General features: G+C 56.6%; 1 protein-coding gene across 1 annotated transcript; it reads left to right on the top strand.

The window, feature by feature from the left end:
* The first annotated feature begins 754 nt into the window (after nucleotides 1-754).
* LOC112880866 (uncharacterized abhydrolase domain-containing protein DDB_G0269086-like) lies at nucleotides 755-3,501 on the top strand. The gene is made up of 3 exons (XM_025945603.1): nucleotides 755-828; nucleotides 2,323-2,635; nucleotides 2,782-3,501. The coding sequence occupies exons 1-3, from the start codon at nucleotides 755-757 to the stop codon at nucleotides 3,499-3,501; spliced, it is 1,107 nt and encodes a 368-aa protein (XP_025801388.1).
* Nucleotides 3,502-17,423: the final 13,922 nt, after the last annotated feature.

Here is a 17,423-nt window from a genome sequence, read left to right as displayed (position 1 = left end):
GCTACCCGAGAGATCTCCCGCCCCCCTGGGCATGTGGAGGCCCCGGACCTCTAAGAGCACGGGGAAGGTCCGGAGACCATGGCCCTAGCTGTCAGGCCCGGGCCGTATGCCACGTCACCCAGAAGGCGAGGGGAAGATCACGTATGGTGATACGCTAAGGGCCTGGACACCCTAGCAGGAGGTACCCCTGTCCGTATGTACCGACAGAGGCCCCCGGGCCCACCTCGGATGAAGGATGAACCCGCAGGTGGGGCCAGTTCCCAGCATTGCGCTGGGTGGACAGCTTGTTCCCGCCGGGGAAGGGCATGGATGACCTTTCCCCCAAAGCGGGATCCCTGAGGGGCCCGTCCCCCCGCCCGCGCCGTGCGCGTCAGGCGGTTCAGATTCTTGTCTTATTCGAGCCCGTCCCGCGGCTCGGGCGGTTCGGATTCCGCCTTTCCCCCTTTTCCTCCAGCAGCCACGCCTTTGACTGGCGGGCCCAGGCCCACCAGTCATTGGGTGTGAGAGGAGGGGGCCTGGCGCAGGCAACCGTTCGACTTCGCCTCGGTCGTCGCGGAGCGCTAGAGGGCAACAGCCTTTTGCATAAAAGGTAGGCGCCGAAGGGAACGGCTACCTTTTCGCTCTTGCCATTAACAGACGCTGCAGCGCCCCTTCGCCTTCGCATCCTTTCTTGCGATCAGCTTCCTTGCGCTTCGCTTCCTTCTCTTCCCTGCCTCCTTGCGATCCATCCCTAGCGAACTCAACATCCATCGCCATGTCTTCGCTTCCTTTCCCGCGCCACTTCCAGAGCCAGACTCAGCTGGACTCGGTGCGCCGCCTTCTGGGATGGTCCGTGCCGGCGCAAGCCGGGAATATTAGGGCCTGCAAGATTCCCCTCCGCGACCTTGCCGCGGGGGAGTTTATTCTCTTCAACTCGTACATCATGTGCGGGTTGGTTCCTCCGATCTCCTCCTTCTTCCTCCTGCTCCTGGAGGAGTTCGGCCTCCAACTTCATCATCTCACCCCCCACTCCGTCCTCCTCGTGGCGGTCTTCGCCCACTTTATGGAGATGTTCATGGGGGTGCGCCCCTGCACCACCATCTTCCGGCATTTCTATGCCTTGGTCGGGACCGGGAGGAGCAAGCGCGAGGTCGATGCCTACTACTTCCAACTCCGGCACGGGATGGCAAACTCCTACATCGCCGCCTTCTCCAGCTCCAAGTGGGAGGACTGGCGTGAAGGCTGGGTCATCACGGAGGCTGACCCCCACGACCGCTTGGAGCTGCCAACAGACGAACCCCAGAGCGATCGAAACACCTGGAAGGCCAAGCCGATGATACCGAAGGAGCTCGGCCCGGTCCTTGATCGGGTCAAGAATCTCCAACGGAGCGGCCTGACATCCTTGATGGTGCTGGGCGACTTCTTGAAGCGGCGGATCGCCCCCCTGCAGCAACGGTCCCGGATGGCCTACATGTATATAGGTCTGAACGACTGCAGCAGGATCGTACGGGGGCCCGGCTCCGAATTCACCAGGGCGGAGCTGGAGGCAGCGCTCCGGGCGATGACCGGCGAGGCGTTCAGCCCAGAGTCCCTGGTCCTCCCGAGCGGGGTCAAGGCCCTGTGTGAGGACCGGGCGTTGCGGTCATCAGTCCTGGCGTCGATGCCGACCCTGGACAAGGGCGGCCTGGCGGTCCGGCAACTGGGAGCCGACCCCAATCGCGGGCTCCAGATCCCTGGCGCCACACCAGACCGCCAGCAACGTACCAGCGAAGGTCTCGGGGAGCCAAGAACCGGAGGTCCGGCCCCCGGCGGGAAATGGAAGGAGAAGGTGCCAGTGCCAGAGCACCGGCACAAGGAGAATGCGGGTACTGCCCCGGCCCAAAGGAGCGACGAGGCCCAGGGGGCGGCACCCGCGCGGAGCAGCCAAGCCGAAGGGAGCAAGTCCCGGAGGCTCCAGCGTGGTGACGGCTCCTTGGTCGGGGAGCTGGCGCCCAAGCGCCAGAAGATGGCGGGGGCGGAGGAGCAGAGCGGAGCTCCACCACCTCCGCCTCAGCGCCAATAACCGGAGAGGAGACCGGAGGAGGTGCGAAGGCCTCCTCCGAGGCAGCCGGCAACGCCACCACCACCGTCCGAGCCAAGGCCACAAACCCCACCCCTGCCACCAGAAGCGCCAGCGGCCGGGGACACCCGCCAAAGGTCCGGTGGGCCTTCGGCAGAAAAGGTGGTCCCCCAAAAAATGCGGGGCCGATGGGAGTGGTTTGATTTTGAGTAAGTAGTCTCCCTGGAATCTCTTGTTATCCCAATTTGCCTCCTGGTGCTCTAACCTTGTTGATGGTCTGACAGGTCCCCCTCTCCAGACGCCACAAGCACAACCGCCAGAGCCGCCTCAGCTGGGGGGTCCGGCCCCCAGCCAGTACCAGCAGCAGCCGGACCCAGCGGTCCGGAACCGGAGGCCGCCACACCCCCAAGGCCTGAGCCCATCCCAGAGGAGGAGGCCGCCGGACCAGCTGCGTTGACCGAGGCGTCCGAAGCAGCAGCAGCACCAGACGCCGAGCTGGAGCCTCCTCCAGCTGTACCAGCAGCGGCAGCACCGGGGGAGGCGACGCCGGAAGCAGCAGCAGCGCCGGAAGTGGCGGCGCCGGAGGTGGTGCCAGAGGTCGCGGCGGCACCGAGGTGGCAGAAGTCGCCAGCACCACCACCCAACCCGCATAGGAGGAGGAGCCGGAGGTGGTGCTGGGGAGGCGTCTTCTTCCAAGTCCAGCAGAGGTCCCGCTCCCCCGCCTTTTTGCCAAAAGCCTGCAGGTTCACGAGGAACTGGAGGCAGGGATCCGGCGGGAGTGGGAGAGGCTGAAGGCAGAATGCCACCGGCTCCTCGACTGGGAGCAGCGCCTGGGGGACTGCATCAAGTCCGTCACCGCCCGCTACACCGATGAACGCGCCAAACTCGTGCTGGAGCGTGAGCTCCTGCAGGAGCAACTGCAGCAAGCTCTCAACCGGGAGGCGGCTGCGGCCCAATGGGAGAGAGCGACAGTGCGGCGGGAGGCGGATGCTCTCAGGCGGGAGATCGCAGCGGAGGAGAAGGTGCAGGCAGTGGCGGAGCGGGAGAGGATCTCCCTAGAATTGGCCGAGCAGGCCAAGAGGTTGGTGGAGGTGAACGCGGTGCAGGAGGCCACTCGTGCAGAGCTGGCGGCAGCTGCGGCGAAGAGGAAAGAAGAACTCGCCACCCGCAAAGCAGAGGAGGTGTCCCGGCTCAAGGAACTCCAGGCGTGGGAGGCGGCCGTGGAAGAGGAGCTGTCGGCCGGGACCCAGAGGCTCCGGGAGCGCGAAGCGGCCCTCCAGGAGAGGGAGGCGAGGGTGGAGAAGTTCCAGACGGAGCGGAGCACCAGCATCGGCTGCATCGTTAGGTGGGCCGGTGAGGTGAACTCCTCCCTGGAGGCTCTCGGAGCAAACCCCATCTGGGTGGCGGAGGCTCCTTCATCGCTTGGCGTCGCCCTCCAGGTGCTAGACGCTGCCGCCGAGTGACTACAAGGCCTGGAGTCCGGCATGCTCGACCTCCTGGAGACAGAAGGGAGCGCAGTTGCCCGAGGCACGGCTGAGTACATCCTTACCAGCTTCCGGAGCCACGACCCCACCATGCAGCTAACTCCCGTTTTGGTTGGTCCCCTCCGGGCGATGGCGGCCGTTGCAAAGGAGCGCGTGCAGGAGGCGGTCGACATGGTGGTGTCGCGCTTCCGACGTCGGCCCGACACCTCCGGACCACCAGGGCAATAGGATTAGCACTTTTCATATTGTTTTTGTAATATAACTTTGTGATGTGATGTAATATAACATTATCAGTAATGTATTTAAGTATTTCGTGCGTCTACTTTTTTGCCAAAAACTTAGCTGTTTTTCTGGTTGTCAATTAATAAAGTGTTCTTAAGTGCACCGAGGTCCCGTGGCCCCCTGGGAGGTAGTCGTGATAGGTCGGGAGTAGCTGCCATAGAACCGAGGTCCTGCACATGACTTCGGATCGATGCTTAGTAGACGTCCCCACGAGGTCCCGGTCTGGCCAGCGAAGGCCTCCTGAGTTGCGTAGCGGGTCAGAGCGCCGGGGCCTAGGTTCAGGGATTAAAGGGGTCCCGGCCCCCGGGTCTATGGTTCGAGGTGCAACGGTACTCGTCCTAGGGGGTAGGGCGCGTAGGCTTAGGGTACAGAACCAGGCTAAGCGGCTACTCGACCCTGGACCCCAGCAAAGAACGAGCACGTCTCCCTGAAGCCAATTCTCGGGTGCCCGGTTCCTTTTCTTCCGCGAGACAGAGGTCCCGGGGCGGAGACGTAGCGTATCAACTCAAGAAAGGCCTTAGGCACAACACAGACGCGAAAAACCATGTGGGGGGTTAGCGTAACGAGAAGCAAAGAAAAATAGAATCGCATAGACTTCGAGGACACACCGAGAACAAATTTTTCCACAATGAATTGGTATAGAAGAGTTGGGCGATGTACGCCAGGGGCCGGGTTTATGAGGGCGGACCGCCACCGCCCTGGTCTGCACGTTGATGCTACCAATTACAAAGGAAAAATTTCCTCTCAACTAGGTCCTAAGGGTAGAACTTACGGAGGTGTTCAATGTTCCATGGATTGGGTAGTTGCATGCCTTCCTCCGTAGCCAGGCGAGCAGATCCGGGTCGGCACACCTTTATTACCTTGAAGGGCCCCTCCCAGCTGGGGGAGAGCTTGTGCAGGCCCTCTCGGTTTAGGATCTGCCACAAGACTAGGTCACCGACCCAGAGCTCCCTACTGCGCACGAACTGTTGGTGGTAGCGCCGAAGCGCTTGGTTGTACCGTGCGTTTCGGACTGCTGCTCGCCATCTGCGCTCGTCGACGAGGTCCACATCTTGGCGACGCTACTGTTCCTGCAAATCTTCATCAAAAGACTGGACTCGTAGAGAGCCCATGGTGATCTTCGGGGGAAGGCACGCTTCGGCCCCTTAGACCAAGAAGAAAGGGGTTTCCCCTGTTGCCCGGCTGGGTGTGGTCCGATTTTCCCACAGCACGCTCGGAAGCTGATCAATCCACCTTGCGCCATGTTTCTCAAGGTCACAGTAGGTCCGGATCTTGAGCCCTCTGAGGATCTCAGCGTTAGCCCGCTTGACTTGGCCATTGCTCCTGAGATGCGCCACTGAGGCGAAACAGAGCTGGATGCCAATGTCTTCACAGTACTCTTGAAAGTACTGGCTTGTGAACTGAGTCCCATTGTCGGTGATGACCCGGTTCGGGACCCCGAACCGGCACACAATTGACTTCAGAAAAGCGGTTGCTGACGCCTTGGTGATGTTGGCCACTGGGGTTGCCTCCGGCCACTTGGTGAATTTGTCAATGGCGACGTAGAGGTACCGGTACCCGCCGACGGCCCTAGGGAAAGGTCCCAAGATATCCAACCCAAATACAGCAAAGGGCCAAGAGGGAGGAATCATCTGCAGCGCTCGAGCTGGAGTGTGTATCTGCTTTGCATGTAACTGACATGCTTTGCAGGACCTTACCAACTCAGCTGCATCCTGGAGCGCTGTCGGCCAGTAAAAGCCATGCCGGAAGGCTTTACCGACCAGCGTGCGGGATAAAGAATGACTTCCGCACTCGCCTCCATGGATCTCCGCGAGCAAGTCGCGGCCCTCTTCCTGGGTAATGCACCGAATGAGGATGCCGTTGGTGCCACAGCGGTAGAGATCCCCTTCTACCACTGTGTAGCGCTTAGCCATCCGGACTATGCGCTCAACAGATGTTTGGTCTTCAGGAAGGAAATTATCTTTCAGGTAGTCCCGGACCTTAGAGATCCATGCGTTGGGACCTTCCCAAGAATTTGGGCGTGGCTCCCTGAGGTCTTCGGTACCCTCGAGGGAGCACATGACCCTTGGCGGGCTCCACGGATGGAGCGCCGCCAGGACCGCTAGCTTCGAGGTGCTAGTCCGACCCCCTTCGCCCAGGTCGGCAGGCTGGGCGGAAAGCTTCAGCAGACGTCTCTGGAAGACGCCCTCAGGCACGGGTGCCTGAGTCGATGCGCTCGCGGAGAGTGCATCAGCTGCTGAGTTGCCCTCGCGTGGAACATGTTGCAGTTCCAGCACATCGAAGTCCTTCTCCAGCCTCTTCACATGAATGAGGTAGGCTGCAAGCTGGGGATTGTTGCAGCAACATTCCCCCCGGACTTTCCTGATGACAAGTTGGGAGTCTCCTTTATCCAGGAGCTCCCGGACCCCTAGGGACAGAGCCGCCGTGAGTCCAAAAATCAAGGCCTCATACTCCACCATGTTGTTGGTGGCCTCAAAGTCGAGGTGCACCATGTACTTCAACTACTCGCCACGTGGGTCGATGAGGACCACGCCATCCCCTGCCCTTTTGCCGCGGGCGGACCCATCAAAGAAGAGTGTTCAGTGAGGTCCGGTGAACACTGGAGCCCCGACTTCTGGACGTGGGGGGTCCGAGCCATCACCCGGACCCCAGGGACGCTGGCCGATGGCGTCCACTCCGCGACGAAGTCAGCAAGGACCTGGCTCTTGACGGCATGACGTGGCTGGAAGTGGAGCTGGAATCCAGTGAGCTCAGCTGCCCACTTGGCGATGTTGCCTGTGGCGTTGGAATTGTGGAGGATGGCCCTCAATGGGTAGGAGGTCACCACCACAATCTTGTGGGCCTGGAAGTAGTGGCGGAGTTTTCTGGACGCAACGAGTATAGCATAAAGAAGTTTATGCGTCTCAGGATACCTGGCCTTCGCCTCATAAAGGACCTCACTGACGTAGTAGACCGGCTTCTGGACGGTCCTGACTCTGCCAGCCGGAGTGGATCCTTCTGCTTGAGTTGGGGACCCGTCGGACCCCATGCTGCTTGGTGCTTCTCCGGGTCGGAACCCGGCCGGTCCCTCCGAAGTAGGGCCGGTTGCTGGAGTGGTGGAGGTCGGTCCTCCTTTTCCTGCAGGGGGTCCGCAGGGGCCCCCTGCGGGAGACGCTCGGACCTCTCAATGACTAGCACCATGTTGATCACTTCGGCCGTCGCTGCAAGATAAAGAAACAGTGTCTCACCTGGGTCCGGTTCAACCAGGACCGGCAAGGAGGTGAGGTACTGCTTCATCTCTTGGAAGACACGTTCTGCCTCTTCAGTTCATGAGAATGGACCAGACCCCCTCATCAGCTTGAAGAAGGGGAGTGCCCTCTCCGCCAGCCTCGAGATGAAGCGGCTGAGGGCTGCAAGGGACCCCGTCAACCTCTGGACATCCTTGAGGCGCGCAGGGGGTCTCATTGCCTCGATCGCCCGGACTTTATCCGGGTTGGCCTCCATCCCCCGGTGGGAGACCAGGAAACCGAGGAGCTTTCCCGCCGACACGCCAAAGATGCATTTCTCGGGGTTAAGCTTGGTGGAGGTCGCTCGTAGCTTGTCGAAGACTTGAGCTAAATTTTCTAGGAGGGAATTTGATTCTCTAGTCTTGACAACGATGTCATCAACATACACCTCAACTATTTCTCTAACCAAATCTCCTAAAGTGATGTTCATTGCATGAGCAAAGGTGGGTACAGCATTAAGCAATCCATAAGGCATTACTATATAACAATAAATATCATCCACTGTTACAAAAGTTGTATGCTTCCTATCATCCTCAGCCATTTTGATTTGGTGAAAACCAGAATAGGCATCTATGAAGGACAGCAAATCACATCCGGAGGTGGAGTCTACAATTTGGTCTATGCACGGAAGTGGATAAGGGTCTTTTGGACATGCCTTATTAAGATTGGTGTAGTCGATGGACATCTGAAGCTTCCCGTTTGCCTTCGGGACCACGACTGGGTTGGCCAACCACACTGGGTGGTAGACCTCCTCGATGAAGCCAGCCTGTAGCAGCTTGCGGACCTCTTCACGGATGAAGTTTTGCCGCTCGATGGATTGCTTGCGTGGCTTCTGCCGGACCGGCCTGGTGTCGGGGTGAATCTTCAGATGGTGCTCAATCACCTCCCTAGGGATCCCGGGCACCTGTGACGGTTCCCAGGCGAACACGTCGACATTTGCCCGGGGGAAGGCGATGAGCGCGTTTTCCTATTTCTCTCCCAGATTCCCACCGATGCGGGTGGTCTGGGAGGTCTCCGCTCCGACCTGGACGGTCTTCACAGGTACATCGTCTGTGTCGGACGATCGGACCTTGGGTGCCTTGGCCAGAGCCTTGGCACGCGAGGTGAAGGGGTCGGACCCCTGGGTGCCAGCTGCAGGGGCAAGCCCTGTTGCCAGCGCATGGAGCTTTGTAGGATCACTAGACCAGGAAAGAGGCCTAGAGGGGGATGAATAGGCCTGCAAAAACTCAACTCCAAATTCTCGTTAGAGGAGAGTGCGGCACTGCCGTGCCTGAGTGCAGCACTGCCACGCTACACAGAACACAAAATACAGAATTCAAAATCTGACGAACCAAAAGTAGATCGAGTTAATTTCTAGGTTTCCTGCAGGTGTTAGCAACACATATATGGAACTAAAACAGAGAACACCACAGTAGATAAGTAGATCGGCCTCAAACCTAGAATGAAAAAGTAACTTAGCAATAAAGCAAATCAGCACGCGAGACAAAGATTTATCCCGTGGTTCGGCGTCGCCACAAAGGCTGGCCTAAGTCCACGTTATTGAGGCAGCCACAAAAGGCTTGAGCTTCACCACAAAGGTTGGCCCTTCTTCGTTCTCAAGTTAAGAGAGTGAACTCTTAAGATGAGAGGTAATATCACTAGCTGCAAGAGAAGGTTACAGACCTTCCAAGGCTGCCACACGAAGAGGCAAGCTCAAGGGCGATGCCTAGCCGGCTAGGAGCAAGCTCCAAGAGTAACAAACCCTAGAACCGCCGGCCAAACGTGAACCAAATGCTCTTTTAAGTGGGGGAATCAGTAGATCCGCTCTCCAATCGAAGTTTGCTGCCTTTTCTCTCAAGATTTGGTGGTTGGATGTGAAGATCCACTTGAGAGGTGAGTTGGGAGCAATGGAGGAGAGAGAGAAGAGCTCTGGTTCTTTGTTCCACGAATATGAACGTTGGAGAGCTGGCTTTCGTGGTCTGTTACCGTTGGGGAATTTATACCCCTCTGGTCCCAACAGTACATTAAGTGCAGCACTGCCGCACCCATCAAAACAACTCTGCTGGATGTGAAATTTTGCTGGCTGTTTTGGTTGAGTATGAGGATGTGGTTTTCAGGATTTGAGCATTTGGTTCAACAGTTGGACAGTTGTTCTTGGATCCCTCTCAATAGTACGGCTTTTCTTAAACTCAATATTCAAAATATAAAATAAATTAAGCCTTCATGAGTCAAGATAGCCATCATATAGATTTGGGGGATCCTCCAACCTGTACATCATCCTCCTTTTAAAATTACCTGCATGTCATCTCGATGAATCTCATTAGTTCCCTAATTAGATGGTCATCAACACCAAAACCCACAAAGAGCTTGATTGCACTTACAAGCTTCTCGGCCGCGACAATGGCAGCGGCCCGGTCGCTCTGGACGGTGAGAACGCCTGCCGGAGAAGGCATCTTCAGGACCAGGTACCCGTAATGGGCAATGGCCATGAACCGGTACAGGGCCAGTCTGCCAATGATGGCGTTGAAAGGGAGGTTAACCTCAGCGACATCGAACTGCACGTTCTCGGTACGGAAGTTATCCTCCGTCCCAAATGTAAACGGTAGGGTGATGGTCCCCACCGGGTACACTAGGTCCGGACCCACTCTGGAGAATGGGCGCGAAGGAGTCAGCTTGGACTTCGGGATCTGCAGGTGTTTGAACGCTGCATAGCTGATGACGCTGAGGCCTGCACCTCCGTCAATCAGCACGTGGTGGAGGCGGACGTTGGCGATGGTGGGTGCCGTGACAAGTGGCAGCACCCCCGCACCCGCCATGTTCTCCGGGCAGTCCGACAGCCCGAAGGAGATGGTGATGTTCTTCCACCGCTGATGGGGCGCCGCCTTCGGCGTCACCGGCCTCACCGAGAGGACCTCTCGGCGAAGGGTCTTGACGTCTCGCCGGGAGAGAAGTTCCGAGCTGTCGCCGTACATCACGTACAGCTTCTTGCGGCGCTCGTCACCACCGGACTCGGAGTCGGACTGGTGGAAGAGACCCTTGAGGTCTTTGTTGGGGGTTCGGTACCCCAGCTCCCTCTCCGCCGCAGCCACATCGGCGTCGGAGACCTTCTCCTTGCCGGACCGCCACGGAGGGAAGGAGCCTTCCCTTGAGGCTTGGTCGCGCCTCTTGCTGAGGCGCTCCGTGAGCTTCTGGATCTCGCGGCACTCGGTGGCACTGTGGCGAGCCCCAGGGTGAACAGGGCACAACCCGGGGTTGGTGCGCTGTTGCCGTGGGCGCTTGCCGCGGGGGTTCTGGCCTCTGGTCGTTGCTGCAGCAACGGCCAGACCCCCGATTCGTGACTTGTCGAAGCCACGGCTCTTCTTGTTCTTCTTCTTGCTGCTGCCAGGGGCAGCAACACTGGGCCCACTCGTCTGAAAGGGGCCTGCCTGGGTTGCAGAGTGCCATGCACGGCCTTCTGCTGCCCTGGCGCATTTGTCCGCCAAGGCGAACAAGGTGGTGACAGTTTCCACCTGGTGGGTCGCCAGCTTCTCCAGCATCTTCTCATCACGGACCCCCTGGCGGAAAGCCGTGATAATAGACGCATCGGAGATACGTGGAATTGTTCCACGTACCTTGGTGAAGCGGGAGATGAAGGCCCGGAGTCTGCCTCACAGCATGGAGGTGGGCCTCCACACCGTGCTGCTGATACGCATTGGCAAAGTTTGCCGTGAGCTGTGCGCACAGCTCCCCCCGGAATCGGATGGATCCCGGAGTAAGGTTCATGAGCCAAGTTCGGACTGGCCCGGTCAAGGCTACATGAAAGTAACTTGCCATGACGGCGTAGTTACCTCCAGCCGCCGTGATAGCGGTGATGTAGACCTGCAGGAATTCTGACGGGTTAGAGGACCCGTCGTACTTCTCCGGCAGGTGTGGCCGAAACTTGGACGGCCAGGCAACCGCATGAAGGTGGTCTGCGAGCGCGGCGCAGCCCACCCCCAGACACCAGTGCCTGGATAGGTCCCTGCGGGGCCGGAACCACCGCAACGAATTCGGCATCGAGGTCGTGACCCTTGATACTGAGCTGGCGACCACACGCCCGCTCGATGGAGACACGGGCGTCCTCTCCCGCACTTCTGTGGTTGAGCTCCGCCCGGAGGTCTTCGGTCCGTGCACTCCTCACTGACGGTGAGTGCACAGAACCGGATGCGCCGCCCTGACGACAGCGTTGCCTGGAGGCAGACCCCCGCCCCCCGCTGAATATGGGGAAGCCTGCGCCAGGTTGAGGAGGCGGTCGATGTCGTCACGCCATTACCTTTGGGCATCGGGCGAGGCCGCCTCACCATGGGGGTTGCGCAGCAACTCCCTGGCTGCCATGAGCGGCCCATTCGGTGCGGGCACCGATTGGGCCACTGAGGCCCGCGCCGCAGCGCGCTGTGGGGCTGCTCGCGCCGCCGCCCTGGACGTAGGACGACGGGAAACGTGTGGCATCGTGGACGCCACTTCCTCACCCAACTGGAGGTCGTGATGACCATCTTCCTGCGCCATTGCAGTCGCGAAGGTCGACCGAGCGCAAACCAAACCTAGCCTCCCCTACCTGGCGCCTAATGTCGGAGGAAATCTCCAGCCGGGTGGCGGAAAGCACCCGTCTAATTCTAGTTAAGGATGGGTTTGGAGGAGACTTAGGAGCGCTTGATCGGTGGGCAGATGAACGCAGGTAGGACGCAAGGATTTAGAGTGGTTCGGGCCGCCGGAGCGTAATACCCTACGTCCACTTTGGTGTTGTATTGACTGTGTAAGCCTGGATGGAAACTAGCGTGAGCTTGTCTGGAACTTTGTGTGTCTAAAAAACTTGTCCTCTAACGAGTACACTCTCCCTTTTATTGTTCAAGGGAGGTGCTTACACTGTGCGGGACCCCGACAGGTGGGCCCGGCCAACTGGAGCCTACTCTATGTGATATGGAGATCTCCATCTCCAGCCCCTCACTGTAGTCTTCGTGGTTGGGAAGATAATGTGCATATCCACGGCCTGGGTACGGTCGCGCGTTGCCTTGCAGGCACAGTGACTACTGTTAGTGTTACTCAACAGTGGAGCCGTGCCACCACCGTTGAGTGAGAACCTGTCAGGTGAAGGAGCAGTGCTGACCCGACGCGCCGTTGCCTCCGCGCGCACTGTAGCAGCGCACGCCTCGGCTCTCCTGTTGCAGGCCATCATCACGCACACGCGCGGCGCCGTGACGGGACTGTACGCTGCTTGCGCACAGTAACGGTGATACGACGCGCCGCCTTGGAAACAGGCGGGCTTACCATGGTGTCAGCCTACCTGCCCTGTGTGTCAGGGGCAGGCCACACTTTTTGACTTGGGCGCGCCCGGCCCAGCTACCGCATTAAATGCTGGTAGGTGGCCTGGAGACCCGCGAAGGGCCTCTTGCCACAGGCACGTGGCAGGGCCAGCCCCGCCCCCACTGTGGGGGCGGCACGTGGTGGCACCGGACCCCTTCCCGGGGGAAGGGGGATCCGGGCCCTAGAGGCCGGTTGGAGCGGTCAGGTCTGTGATGGTCCGGCCATCACTCGTGGCAGCCCCGGACCTCCCTGGGGGAGTCCGGGCCCGCGGGGGCTACCCGAGAGCTCTCCCGCCCCCCTGGGCACATGGAGGCCCCGGACCTCTAAGAGCACGGGGAAGGTCCGGAGACCATGGCCCCAGCTGTCAGGCCCGGGCCGTATGCCACGTCACCTAGAAGGCGAGGGGCAGATCACGTATGGTGATACGCTAAGGGCCTGGACACCCTAGCAGGAGGTACCTCTGTCCGTATGTACCGACAACACCAAAATCCTATTAAACAGCACAAAATCATTTGCACAAGTTGTAACTCTAGATAGAAAATTTCACCATAATTCCAATAGGATTTAATTTGACATTTTTAGAGCATCCTAACATTTATCAAGCAATTCATTCATTTTGGCAAAAATAAATCCTAACTAAGTGTACAGGATATTAACATGCACAACAAAAATTTTGCTAAACAGATTTATCACCTAGGAATCAAACAAATCAATTTTTATAATTTTTGGAGGCCTACACAATTTATTATGGAATTTAAAAGTTCATAGCATAATTAAACAAAAGTAAAAATTCTGAAAACAGCTAAGGCCACCCGGATCTGGCACTCCCAGGCGCCGACAGGTGGGCCCAGGAGGCCAGATCGGCCTGGGTCGAGCCAAGGCCGGCCGCTGGCCTTGACTCGCCGCGGGGCGCGGCCAGAGCGCGCCCATGACGCGGCCCGCACGCGCGCGACGCGACGGCCGACGAAGGGGCACGACCAAAGGCGCGAACGGGTGACGCAGCGGCGGCGGACGTGGGAGTGCGTCAGGGAGTGGCTGCAAGGGAGGAGGGAGGCGGTTGAGGGCCGGGGTCGAGCGAGGAGGAGCAAGGGGTGCTACGCGCGCAGGAGGGGCTCGGCGCGTCGCGGGTGCTCACTCGTAGCGCAAGGCGGCGGGTGGCGGCGCGGCAGAGAGCGGCGGCGGTGGACGTGGGAGTGCGTCGGGGAGCGGCTGCAAGGGAGGAGGGAGGCGGTTGAGGGTCGGGGTCGAGCGAGGAGGAGCAAGGGGTGCTACGCGCGCGGAATTGGGCGGAGGTTCGCCGACGGCGGTGAATCACGGCGGCCGACGGGAGGAGGAGGAACCTGCGGCGGGTCGGGCGGTGTTAGGGTTTCGCGGGGAGGGAAAAGAAATGCGCCCGAGGGAGAGAGAGGAGGGGAAGAAGGGCGGACGCCGGGGTGGCGTCTTCTTGCGGCCACACTGGCCCAGCCAGCGGCCAACAGCGTGGTGACGCCGCCGCAGCTGGCCAACTTGCGACGCCGGGACGCGTCACGGCGGGGGATGAGGGGCTGACGGGTGGGCCCGCTGACGGGTGGGCCCGGGTGAGTGAGAAATAAAGAAAATCGGTAATTCAATGTGGCAGAACCAACATGAATTATATCGGCTCAAGTACGCGAGTCCACTCCAGAGGGCTCCAACGTGCTTCAATCGGTATAATCCCTTGGCCTGTCGGGTAACGTCCCGATAAACCACCGATACACAGGATCAATAAGGTTACCTCACATGAAGGTGAGTCCAGAGATACAATCACCATCATATTATACATCACAGGGAATTACATTACAAGAGTTTCCAAAAGTAGTACAAAATTTCACACTTAGAGAAAACAGTATAAACTGTTGAAGTTTTGGCTTTTGGCAGCGAAAAACATACGCGATGATTTACAACTCGTCGTCAAGGCGGATGTCATGCTAAGCCCGGGCACGACATCACTCGGTATCCTCAATGTTGGCCGGGGACGGATCCCACTCCACGGACCAACTCTCTGGAAGAGCACAGGGCTATGACAGGGAAAGAGTAGGGTCTTCAAAGGCTTTACCTGAAAAACATAAAACTAGCAAGGCTGAGTATACTAATACTCAGCAAGGCTTACCCGGGATTGGGTATACTTTAGCCCATAACTAGACTCATGAAAGCTTGTAATGGTTCCGGGTTCAATTTTAGCTGAAAAGCAACTAAGAATATAACTTATTTTCAAGTTTTAGCTTTCAGATTCTATTTTGATTAGCCATTCTAGGTTAGCACCTATACTAAACAAGCATGATAGATATTATCATTCACCAAGATTATCTCATCAACAGTTATACTTTTTACTCAATGTGGCAGAAGGGATAAGCAGTCTCATGCATCGTGAGAGGCGGACGATTCCTGAATCGAGATTCAACCTTGCAAGGTAAACCTAACACACACGCTTGGAATACCAACAGGGTGTTCCGAAGCAACCGTTTCCCTCATATTCCGGGTTATGGATCAGGGCCACCACAAGCGACTGCAGGACCGTACGTACACCCAATGTGTACAGGACATACGTCTGTAGCGCGACTACAAAACCCGTATTCCTGTCTGCCTTGCAGAACGTACTCCCACACGTCGGTGCGTGTAAACATAAAATAAAAATCGAGTGGTGGAGACATGTCCATTCGCCGGGCCACTCGGGTACTAGGCTTACCGCTTACCATATTTCGCGGCATGTGGCTAGTACTTTCAAACGCTTAGCCACCACTACCACACATATCGACCTTATCAACTTTTAACGAAACAGACAGGGTAAATTTCCAGGTCATGATACAACACATGACCCTGTCCGTCATCCTTATAGTGGTTGCAGGAATGTAAACATGCAACTCCTATATCGCGCGAGTGACAGGAAATCACTCGACTTCTACCGGTCCTATTAGCGGAGCATCTATCCGATAAGGACTCGGGAGCATTGCATTGGATTCCTAGGATTCATGCATCTAGGGTTTCACTTCAATTCCTAGACTTAATGCAAGATATAATATAGATAGACATAGATTGCAGTGTAAATAAAGTAGTGGGATATGTCCGGGGCTTGCCTTTACTGGTGGGACTGAAGTCAGAAATGTCAATATCTTCCGAACTTGGGTTCGGGGCTTCAGTTAATCCCTTGGTGACGTTTATTTGGTCTTCAGGAACATCCTCCGTAGACTCCGGGGAGATCTCGTAGGTACTGTTGCCGAAGTAATCGTATCTACATGCAATGCAACATTTCATTCAAAGTGTGTACATAAAACTACCTTACTTCACAATTCAATTGCAAACCAGCATTCATACAACATACTATTCACATATCAACCAAAAAGATCTGAACTAAACCTAGATAGAGCTTTAGAGGACAACTAATTAGAATCGGCTACTCGTTGAAGATTACGACAGAGCCGATTGGAAACAACAGAGGTTTAGTCGATGGAAAGATGCATTAGTTTTCTAATTGATCGATGAAAGCATCGATCACCTTAGCAGAGGGGTGATTCCTAAAGCAGTTGTCTTAACGGAGATGTGCTTAAGTGTTATCTTAGATAACTAGGGGTGGTTGCATCGGTTCGATTACGTCAGCACAACAATTGAGTGACGTACCGCCGATGGGAGTATAGTTGAGGATACATGACCGATAGATATAGATAGCCGATCTCTCAGTCGATAAATTGGCTGATAGAGGTGTGTGGATATGGATGGGAAAACTAAGAATCGATCGGCTCTATGTGACCGATATGGAGAGCAACTAGAATCGGCTTGGGTCGACCGATGGCAAGAACCCTAAGATTGTGGGTGCATCTTCGATATATCGACTATGTGGCCCGCTCACCCGCTCCCACGCGCGCGGCCTCCGCTCCCGAGCCGCCCCGGCCCCGCGCGCCTGGGCTGCCGCCAGCCCGCCTAGCGCAGCGCCGAGCCGCCGCCTCCACCTGCCCCGACGCCCGCGCGCGCCTGGGCCTGGCGCCGCCGGACCCCGCTGCTCCGCCTGGCCCACCAGCCCGCGCGCCTAACCACGCGCCGCTCCTGCCCGCAAGCCGCCGCGCCGGCCCCGAGCGCCCGCCAGCCTCCGCGCGCGCTGGCCTGCTCCGCCCGGCGCCTGCCTGCCCGCACGTGCGCTCGCGCCTGGCCGCGCCCACGCGTCGCGCGCTGCCTGGGGCCGCCGCCGTCGCCTGCTGCTGTGGTTGCCCGAGCCAGTGGAGGAGAGGGTGGATGAGAGAGAGAAGGGGATAGGTCTGCCGATGGAGAAGAAAAACAGAAGAAGGGAGACGCCAGGATAAGGAAATAGAGGAGGAGAAGGATGAACAGTTTTCCCCAAGGACCTATGTGTAAATACAGAAAACTGCAGGGATATGTTTGTAAAACAAAATTTCCCGTTGATTTAAAACCCAAATGAAGAAATGCCCAAAATGAAAGTTGAAGAGTTTTTCAAACTCTACAACATTGCTTTAGGGCCCAAGTTCAAAAACTCAAAATTTATATTTTTACACGTGAAGTTTTGAACAAAAATTGGATTTGAATTACTTTTGTCCTAAAGAGCGTAATTTTATAAAATTCAGGACCTAAGTGCAAGCATTTATGACATGTCATGATGACGGGATAGAATCGTCATAATGATTGGAAAGACATGTCATGATGACTTGCACTTTTACACTTTAGCCCTGAGTAAATTTGAAAGTTACTTTTGTAAATCAAACATTTGCATAAAAGGACTTGTACTTTTATAAAATTACATAAACACCCTTAATTTTTACCGTTTTACCCAAAATTTTTACACAATTCAACACTTGCATTTCTAATGCAACTTTTGGATAAATATATATATATATATATTTTTACAAGGGAATAGTAAGAAAAAAAACATATTTGCAAAACTACCCTTCACTCATTTGAAATTACCTCCCATCCAAATACATTTTGCAAAAATAACGCTAGGTTTTTCTGCAATTATAAAAATACCCTTTTTACTTGCACTTTTAAATTTTCAAAAGTTTCACACAAACACACACAAGCTTTACACAAACA

The sequence above is a fragment of the Panicum hallii genome, chromosome 2, assembly GCF_002211085.1.
Source record: "Panicum hallii strain FIL2 chromosome 2, PHallii_v3.1, whole genome shotgun sequence".
Lineage (NCBI taxonomy): Eukaryota > Viridiplantae > Streptophyta > Magnoliopsida > Poales > Poaceae > Panicum > Panicum hallii.
Note: the sequence above shows the minus strand (reverse complement) of the source record. Positions and strands in the feature narration are given on the sequence as shown.